Raw genomic sequence first — 10408 nt, 5'->3', positions numbered from 1 at the left:
CCAGGTAGCACACACACACACTCTGGGCTCACTTCCGACTGACCAAGTACTTAGGAAAAGACACTGACCCACTCATCTGGAAATGTCTCCCAAGGGAGAAAGACAAAAAAAAAAAAAAAACCAAAAAAGAAAGAAAACATGACCCCAAACCACAACATAAAAAAAGGAACAAGAGACAGGAAAGTTTTCACTTTGATCACACTACGGGAAAAAAATAATACCTTCTGTTCTTTGCAAAAAACGTGTGAAGGCCAAATTAAAAAAAAGAAGGATGTTGCATGAGTTACCGTGCAACCAATCTCTTTTTTTTTTTACCTTTTCTGAGCTCATTAAGAAAAATTTTTTTTTCTTTTTTTTTGTTTTTGTTTGTTTGTTTGTTTTTTTTGTTTTTTTTTTTTCTTTTTTCCCGAGTACAACACAGTCAGGTAAGTGGCCACAAGAGAGTAGCTGTCTTTGGCAAGAAGTTAACGCTCGGACCCTCTCTGTCACCTTCTGCCCATCTCACTCTGTCTCATGAAGTGAATGTTGCTGGCACTGTCGGCCAATTCTGGGTACTGTTCCACCGAGATGACAAAGTATCCATCATAGCCTTGTACCCGCCCGGTGCTCAGCACCTGCTGCTTCTCCCCCTCTGTCCAGGAGCGGACGCCCTCCTCCCCTTCCCGCAGTCTCTGCTGTTCTCGCACCCAGGCCTGGCCCACAGCCCTCTGTCTGGCTAGCTCCAGCACACGCGCCTTCTCCTCATCCAGGGTTGTCCCGTAGCGGGTGTTCAAACACAGTGCCCCATGCTGGAGCTGGATGTCTGTATAGCGTCTAGTCCTTCCATTGAGCATTGTGTTGATCTGGGAAACCGTGACATTGACCCCGTTCTCCAGGGTCCGTCGCCCCCCACTGAGGCCCAAGATGGCCAGGTCACTCTCTGAGGGCCCTGGTTTCACAAAGTAGTGCGTGTCCACCCCCTCGATTGTGAAGTGCAAGTTCTCCAGGTAGTGGGCATTGTTCAAGATGGCGGCAATCCTCCGGCCATCCTCATTGGCAGTGCTGATGATGTCAGTGGCCACCCGGCCGTCTTTCATGGCAAATTTCACTCCCTTGCCAAAGATGGACCCGCTGGAGGCGAATCTCTTTGTCTCCTGGGATTGCTGGCAGCCGACAATATGGGAACCATAGATCTGCTCAAACCGTTCCAGGGTGACGAAGGATTTTAGCTGCCTCTGCACCTCACACTGCACCCCAAGGATGGACTGAGGGCCAAGATAGAGAAACAGAACTGGTGAGAACATGGAAAACAAGGAACACGGTCAATTTATTCATTCATTCTAGGAATGGATATTTATGGAGTATCTACTCCCTAAGAACGGGGGACTGTGACTGGGCAGAAACTCCCCGTTTCCTCGCTGCTCTTTCCACTACATCAATTGCTGACGCGATTCTCCACCTTATCTTTATCTTGCTGCTTTCAGGGTCATCTTCCACATGAAGCCTTTCCTGACCCATCCAAATGCCACTGCCCTCCCTCCCAAACTGGCTGGTATTTAACTACTTTGCCTACATTTGCTTTATATTGTTCACATGTGTACTAGTTGTTCCCCCCATTAGAATATAATTGGGTTTATTTCATTTTTTGTCTTTATATCCCCACTGCCCAGCACAGGTGCTCAATAAATACTTGGATCTCATCACTATGACTATTCTCTTCACTCGTGCAGATTGCAACCCACCTAAAACACCTCATCCTGCATGATTGTTGTGTCATTCCATAGTTACTACAGAGGGTCCCTACAATGGGGGAGGAAGTAGAGCACCGTTGAGCAGCCTATCTGTTATCTCTCTTTCTCATTGTGTGACTTGGCTGACCTCCATGGAGGCCTAAGGAAAAAGTACTTTTACTCCTTAAAAAACATGACCTGGTGTACTGGGAATGGCATTATAGGTCTGGGAATTGGGAAATCCGGGCTCTGTCATTAGCTTGTATATGACTTTGGACAAATCACGTCACCTCTACTGGCCTCATTTTTCTTCATCTTTAAAAATGAGGGAGTGGGACTGGAGGATTTTAAAGCCTTGGGAAAGAAGCCAAACGCTTCAGGAGGACAGGCATAATCTTCATGACCACAGCTAACTAAAGGGCAGAGTTTCAGAACTAACAGGCAGGTTTAGGATGTAAAGGACTGGCTCGAGAGTCTGTTTCTGTGATTGGCATTTGTGTTTCTGATGAGAGTTTATAATAGAAGGATGATGGGCGACTAGTCAGAGATAGAATGTGCCTCGTAAAGGCTGAGCAAAGTGTATTTATCTGGAGTCTCGTAAATCTTGTCAAAAAGGCTTTAAACAGGGATGGGACAGGAGGAAACAACCATGGGAATTGATGCACTAGACCTGATACCACCAAGGAAAAAGTGATGTCTGGGATGGAAATGATGGGAACTTTTGGGAAGCAGTGACCACTCTGTCTTAGAATTTGAGACAGAGGAGATGAAGGTTGGATATATAGCTGTATTATCTGTTTCTGTACCTACAGATACGGATATCTACATACATATACATATACTATATAGTTTAGTCCAGGAGTAGGGAATCTGTGGCTTTCTAGGTCCTTAAGTGCAGCCTTTTGACTAGATCCTTCAATGTGGTCTTTTGACTGAATACAAGGATCTAGAAGGCCACATGTGGCCTGAAGGCCACTGGTTCTCCACTCTTGGTGAGTCTCTACATGTATACTATATAGTTTGCATACTAAATCTATGGATATATATTATATAAACATGTATACATATATGTATATACATATAGATATATATGTATGTATACATACTTATATACATAAATACGCACATATATACACATCCATACATATATATGTATACATGTATAGTGGATAGATAGCAGGACCTGGAAATCAGGAAGACTCATCTTCTTGCATTCAAATCCTGCCTCAGACACTTATTATCTGTGTGACCCTGGGGAAGCAGCCCTGCTTGCCTCAGTTTCCTTATCTGTAAAAGGAGGGAACCATAGATCTGCTCAAACCATCCTGGGGTATAAAAGGAGTTGGAGAAGGAAATGGCAAACCACGCCAGTATCTTTGCCAAGAAAAACACAAAGGCATCATGAAGAGTTGGACATGATTGAAAATGACTAAACAACAAAGCATAGATAGACGGAGAGATAGATAAATGGATAGACTGACTCACATGCTAGATTTGGGGAGAACAGCTTTCAAAAGGTTCAGAGAAAAATGGATTCTTAGTAAACTCTCAGAAAATGTACTTATAAGTAAGTAGGAAAAATGAGAGTTGTCCAAAGGGACAAATAAGGAAACTCATCCACCATGGATGATTTTAAAAAGACACACCCAGAAGAGGGTGGATAACAAAAGACGAATATACAAGCATGGCCAGAGGTGCCTGAATAGTATTGGGAGTGCTGAAGTTCATTAAGCAAAGATCAGGGGATAGGAGAGTGTGTTGGTAATCAAAATGGGCTCCTTAGCACTTAGTTCAACAAGTGCCCTTGAAGAGTTTGGCCTTTGTTTCCTTTGATTAATTCAGTGTCTTTGATTGAGTCTTACTAGGTGCTAAGCCCCAGGCCCAAACCCCTATTAGGTGTAAAACCTTAGTGGGTGTGGATTGGCAACTAAGGTGGGGCTAACTCCAGGAAGGGCCTAGTTTACATGTCTGGGAGAGCAGAGGCTCTTAGACCACTGGGTTTAAGTCTGCCTCTTTGTGATGATTCTAGGTCACGTGGGTGAGTCGCATGTGCGACTCACCCCTGATGCTGAAAAAGATATAAAAACCAGGGGTTGGCTGTCTGTTCCTTGGAGCTCTCTGCCGCAGCAGTGGTGGCGCGTGACTCTGGGCCAGCCCTTGTTCTGAGCTCCCGGGCTGAACCTAGATGTTGGTAACTATGAATCTGTATTTGGTCTGTCTGTTGATGTTTGTAATTTGTTTGTATTTTGTTCTGAAGTTCAGGGTGCTGGCTTTTTCCCCTGAACTAAGTGAATGCTGCCTGTATGCTGGATTAAAGTAAGCTTGTCAACCCCTTTAACCTTGCTTTCCTTATTAAAGCAGATCAAAAGAACCTGTGCTTTCCCAGCGTGCCAGCAGCTTTCTGGGTGCTGGCTGTGGGTGGATCTTACACCCCCACAGAAGCTGCCAGCCAGATTGTGAAACAGAGGGACTTTAACTAAAGCCAAAATAAGGAAAAGAGGATAGGGCTACTTTTCAGTGCCAGAAAGCAGAACCACTTAGCTCCTATTTTTTTTTTCTGCCTTCTTACACATAAGAACAACACTTTTTGGGCTCAAAAGGACAGAATCAATATAACCGAGATAGGCAGGAAGACAGTGAGAGAGAACCTAGCCACTGTTGAGTTCACAGAGATGAATGATAGACTTTAAGAACCTTCGGATGTGATTGCGAAAGCCACGGGTCAATGATCTTTGAAAGATCATGGAGAACGGGGGAGGGCTGGAGAAGGACGAATCTTGTTCTGATTTCCAAAAATGGTAAAAGAATGAAGTCTGTAGACTCTAGGCAGATGATCTTGATTTCAATTCTTGAATATACTATTTAAGGGACGAATGGTTGGTGAATATGGAGAACACTGTGGCAGCCACAAAGATCCAATACGACTTCGTCAAGAACAGGTCACTCCAGACTTCAGCGGAATGTTGTAGATATAGTTTGTGTGGATTTATTTTAGCAAAGCATTTGGCAAAGTCTCTCATGTTATTCTTGAGGATGAGATTGAAAGATCTGGGCTAGACAATAAGGTGACTGAATAGCTTGAATTTAGTCCCTGCCTCGTCATTTTCTCTCTACCCTAACCCTTCTCCTTGGGGACTTCAATTTAGTCAATGATGTCCCCTCAAATACCAGTGCCTCCCAGGACATCAACCTCAACTTCCGTGATCCGTGGCTTCAGTCACATAAGGGTGATGGTCGTACCCTTGATCTCATCATCATCCTCAAATATTCCATCTCCACAGTCCACAATTGAAATTCCCTTTTCTGACCACACCCTCCCGTCCTGTCTTCTTTCCTGGTTCCTCGCTCCTCCTAAATCTATTGTCCATTCTCACTAAAACTCCAGTCCTTCCACCCCTCCCTGCTCTCCCAGACCACTGCTTCCATTGTGGTCTCATCTTCCCTTCAAAACCTTTACCCGCTAGCTTGCCAATGTGGCTTCGCTCTACCCTTGATCCTTGAATTTCTTCTTCCACTGTCCCATCACTAGTTATAGCCCCAGCCCTATTACTCTATCCTCTGTATTCCTCCCTTCCTGCTCATGGGCTACAGGAATGTCCGGGGAGGAAGCCTGGGTTCACTACAAGACCACGTTCTTCAGCCTCAAGCGAGCTCTCAGGGCTGCATGCTGATCCTTTAACTTTTTCCTGACTGGCTCTCTTCCCCCAGAGGCTGCTCAAAACCTTTTCTTTGTCAGAAGACTAATATCTACCAGCATTTCTCCACATCATCGGTTGTGCCTGTCCAACTTCCTTCCCTTTTTTGACAGAGATTGTTGTTCAGTTGCTCAGTAATTTTTGGCTCTTCATGACTCTGTAGACTATACTGTCCATGGGTTATTTTTTTTTCTGCTTTTTGTTTTCAGCAAAGATAGAAAAGTGGTTCACCATTTCCTTCTCCACTAGTAAACAGAGGTTAAGTGACTTGCCCAGGGTCACACAGCTAGTACATGTTTGAGGCCGAATCTGAACTCAAGTCAAAGTTCAGGCCCAGAGCTCTATCTGCTGAGACACCTGGCTGCCTCCCATCTCTTGGCGTCCCCTCCCTTTATCTCACCTGCTCTTTGCCTTTTAGGGGATGAATTGTTTCATCTCTTTGCAGACTCCAACCCTTCTAATTGAGTTCGTCCCTTCCTGCCTTTCCCATGAGCTTCATTCACTGCTCCTTCCCTAACTTCCAGGTTCTCATCCACTGGCTCCTGTCTTACTGCCTAACAAATACATCCAAATCTCTCTCCTCCTCTGAAAAACCCCACCAAAAACCCTTCACTTGACCCTATCATCCCTTCACTACTCGCCTGTGTCTCTCTTTTTCACAGTAAAACTCCTAGAAGTGCTCCGTGTTCATTTCTTCCATCCGTTCCTTGTTCCAGGCTTTCTTCCACACCAGTGGACTGAAACTGCTCTTTCCAGTGTCACCAACGATCTCTTTGCTGCTAAACCCGTGGCTTTTTCTCAGGTCTCATTCCCCCATGGTGGCTCTGAAGCATCTGGGGCTGCTGGGGATCCCTTCAGTCTGTTTGCTCCCTCCTCTTTGACTTGGGCGATTCTGCTTCGACGGGCTTCTTTCCACCTGCCTAACTGACCCTTCTCAGTCTCTCTGACTGTACCATCATCCGCTTCTCACTCCCTATGCATGACTGCAAACCAGCACCTTCCCTGGGTCCTATTCTCTTTTCTCTCTTGACTTTCTTTTTCAGTGATCCCATCAGATCCCATTGTTTGCATGTTGGCTCCCTCATTAATCTGTGCTCCTGGCAAGCAGGGACTCTCTTTTGCCTTCCTGTATATCCCTAGAACTTGAGAACAGTTCTTGGCACATAGTAGGCACTTAATAAATGCTTACTGATTGACCTATGAAGGCAGTAGTGGACTAGTAAACCTTTTTATGCAAGAGAGTTACAAGGGCAGGCCTGTCTCTCCTCTATACAAGCGACTCTCCAACCTACATAGCCAACCCTCACCTCTCTCCTGAGCCCCAGTACTGCATGACCAGCTGCTGGCTGGACACTTCCACCTAGATGTTCCATAGGCATCGCAAACTCAACATGCCCCAAACAGAGCTCATCCTGTCTTACGCTAAATCTGGTCCTCCTTCTGGTCTCCCTGCCTCTGGTCAGGAGACCACGATCCTTCCACTCATCCAGGCTTGCAATCTCAACCTCCACTCACTCTCTCTCTCTCTCTCTCTCTCTCTCTCTCTCTCTCTCTCTCTCTCTCTCTCCCCCCCCTCCCTATTCCCAAATCCAATTACTTGGCAAGTTTTATCCATTAAATTCCTTGACATCTCTCACATCCATCTCCTTCTTGTCCCTTACCAGTCACTATCCTTATGTTTAGCCCTCATCACTTTACCCCTAGACTACCACTTCCTAATTGACCTCCGTTTATCCATACTCTACCCTCTGTAATCCTGACTCCATATAAAATGATATTCCTAAAACACAGGCCTGCCCTTGTAACTCTCTTGTATAAAAAGGTTTACTAGTCCACTACTGCCTTCGTAGGTCAGTCAGTCAGTTAATAAGCATTTATTGAGTGCCTACTATGTGCCAGGCACTGTTCTCAAGTTCTGGGGATATACAGGAAGGCAAAAGAGAGTCCCTGCTTGCCAAAAGCACAGACTAATGAGGGAGCCAACATGCAAACAACTTTGTGTAAACAAGCTACAGACAGGATAGGATAAACTGGAGATAATCAAACGGGGGAAGGTACTAGCATTATTAAGGGGGATCTTAGGATGAAAGAAGACAAACTGTAAACTCCTCTGCTCCGTACTCAAAGCCTTTCACCTGATCTGGCTGCAGCCCATGCTTTCTGTCTGATTACATATGAGTTTCCCTTAGATCCTCTGTGTTCTAGCCAAAGCGAGCTGTTTGCCATTAACCATCTGTAACCTTCAGCACCTCTCCTCTTTACTCTCCATGCCTGGAATGTTCTCGGTCTTCACCTTGGCCTCCTGGAATGCCTTCCTTCTCTCCAGGCTTAGCCCAAATGTCACTTCCTTCAAGAAGCCTTTTCTTATTCCCGGAATAGTTATCGTCACCTCCCCAATAGCTTTGTATTTCTTTTCTAGATACATCTTCTATTTGCTTATCTGTGAACATGGGGCAGCTCCCTTCCTTCCCTCCAATAGAAAGTCTAGCTTTTCGAGCCATTTCTCTTCTGTATTGCATTCCCAGTATCTGGCCCAGGACCTGGCACATGGCTGGTATTTAATAAATGCTTGCTAATTGACTGAATGATTTCTGGGGTGAGTGGAAAGGGAAATGAGATATGACATCCCAGGAAGGAACTTAGGCATTCGGGGGCCTGAACAAATAAGTAAATCAGTAAACATGGAAAAGCAAAGAAGGGAGCACTCCAAATAGCCTACTTAACAGTTTTGCTTTGTGCCAGCCTGGCTACCAGGGCCCGGAGATCCCTTGAATCAGGGCTGGGCAGCTTGTGGCCTCGAGGCCACATGTGGTCCTCTAGGTCCTAGGGGGCCACGTGGGGCCTTGAGGCCACAGGTTCTATTGGTTCTGTGAAGTGTGGATTCAGTCGAAGGGCTGTACTTGAGGACTCAGAGGGTCACATGTGGCCTCGAGGCTGCAGGTTCCCCAGCCCGGCAAAACTTTACCTTAAGAAAGGACAGTCAGGGACAGTTCTCATAAGATGCAATGACTGTTTCCAATACGATGCCCCCTTGCCTCTTGGGAGCTTGGGGGAAGCCCCATTCTCAGAAATCACCCAGTGACTGGAAAATGGCTTTTGAGTCAGAGTCACTGGCTTCTCACTGAAATCAAGTGCTCTTTATAATTAATAGAACCTTGTCTGAGCGCAATTATCTCCTCGAGTTTCATGAAAACTAGAGCTCACTTCACAACAAAGATCCCCTGTGCCTGCCAAGGGCCAGAATCAATAATCCATTGACATGGCGAGTCAACAAGGATGAGTCTAATTGGCAAAGGCCAATCAGGTCACGTAACAAGAATGAGAGACAACTAAGTGTTAGCTATATCAGTACTCCTGAGATCCCAAAGGGACCAGAGGAAGGCTCCCGGGTTATTGGAATTGAGAAAGAGAGGCAAGGATGATTCTTGTCCACAGAGAGGTTCCTCGAATCACAGACCATCAAGAGTGCAAAGAACCATCAAACTGGACCTGGGCAGAATCCTCAGCCGCAGCATCCCTGACACACAGTTACTGTTAATTAAGAAATGTTTGTTGAATCAGATGAAATAATTAGAATAATCCAGCCTCTGCTGGAAGGCCTCAAGTAATGGGAAAATCACCGAAGTAGCCCATTTCACTTTTGAATAGCTATAATTTGTATGTTATTTCTTTTTGTTGATTTGTGTGACCTTGGGCAAGTCACTTAACCCCAACTGCCTTGCCTTCCCCCCTCAAAAAAAATAAAAAAGGCCATATGATCTGGAAGGTTCCACCCAGCTTTAAAGATGCTAGGGCAATCCTGGGTGGTGGGGAGTACCCGAGTGCCATTCACCTTCCCTGGGGAGAGAGGCGGCAAAGATCAAAGTTTCTGTGACTATATAAAGTGTCAATGCCCCAACCCTAGGCTCACCAAGGATAAGAGTTTTATCTACTTTCTCAGCAGAGCGTGTTTGCCTGTCTGGGTTTTCCTTTTTCGGAAGGGTGCATGAGAATTAGTGAAGGCAGAATATTTTGGGGGAGGAGTAAGAAAATGCGACAGACTGACATTTAGATCAACACAGTGTTTAGCAGGGACAGAAGGTTTAAATGCCTAAATAGGAGTAACTTCTATTTCTATAATCTGTCGCACTTGCAAACACACATTCCTTAAAACAACCCTGCGAGGCTGATAGCATAAGTATTATTATGGTGCCCATTTTACAGACTATGAAACCAAGGCACAGGGGGAGGGACAGCTTGTTCAAAGTCATACAGCTAGTGACTGGCAGAGATGACATGGGACTCAGGGGCTCTGACTTCACGGCTGCTTCTATTATAATACAGAGGAACGTATGAGTCCTTTCAAAACACTGATTCTTCACATCTGTGAAAAATTAAGAGGGAGGAGGAGAGTTTAGAGAGAGAGAACTGTCTCCCCCTCACTCTGGAAGTGGAAGAAATGAAATTTTCTGCTTTGAAGATGGTGGGGGAGTCCAATAACTGTTCTGTGGCAAAGTGGCTATCACATAATGAAATGGAATAGAATCTTACAGGGTTAGGACTGGGAGGAATCTTCGATCATAGACTGTCAGGACTGGAAAGGACCTAAGAATATGGGATGTCAGAACTCAGAGAGGCCTTAGAACACAGAATGTCAGAGCTGAGAGAGGCCTTAGAACACAGAATGTCAGAGCTGAGAGGGGCCTTAGAACAAGGAATGTCAGAGGTGGGAGGGCCCTTAGAACACAGAAGGTCAGAGCTGGGAGGGCCCTTAGAACACAGATTGTCAGAGCTGAGAAGGATTTTTAGAATACAAAATGTTGGAGCTGGAAAGAACCTTAGAATAGAGAATGTCAGAGCTGGGAGAGATCTTCAGATACTCCGTAGACCAAGGCTGTCCAACCTTAGGTTTTTATCGAAACAACAGACAATACATTTTGATTTGCCATTTTAGTGAGAGCTCTGCGGCAGCTCGGCTTCTTTTACTAAAACATTTATGCAAATTTCTATGCTTGTAGGCGGGCC

General features: G+C 45.3%; 1 protein-coding gene across 1 annotated transcript in view; it reads right to left on the bottom strand.

Annotated features, from left to right (window-relative positions):
- Window positions 1-485: 485 nt before the first annotated feature.
- The window catches only part of TENM4 (teneurin transmembrane protein 4), a 514686-nt gene continuing 504763 nt past the window's right edge, over window positions 486-10408 (bottom strand). Inside the window, 1 exon segment of the mRNA XM_036743921.1 lies at window positions 486-1244. Coding sequence (XP_036599816.1) covers window positions 486-1244 — 759 coding nt within the window.

Source organism: Trichosurus vulpecula, chromosome 2 (assembly GCF_011100635.1).
Source record: "Trichosurus vulpecula isolate mTriVul1 chromosome 2, mTriVul1.pri, whole genome shotgun sequence".
Classification (NCBI taxonomy): Eukaryota; Metazoa; Chordata; class Mammalia; order Diprotodontia; family Phalangeridae; genus Trichosurus; species Trichosurus vulpecula.
The sequence above is the reverse complement of the archived record's forward strand: the minus strand, read 5'-3'. Positions and strand labels throughout refer to the sequence as shown.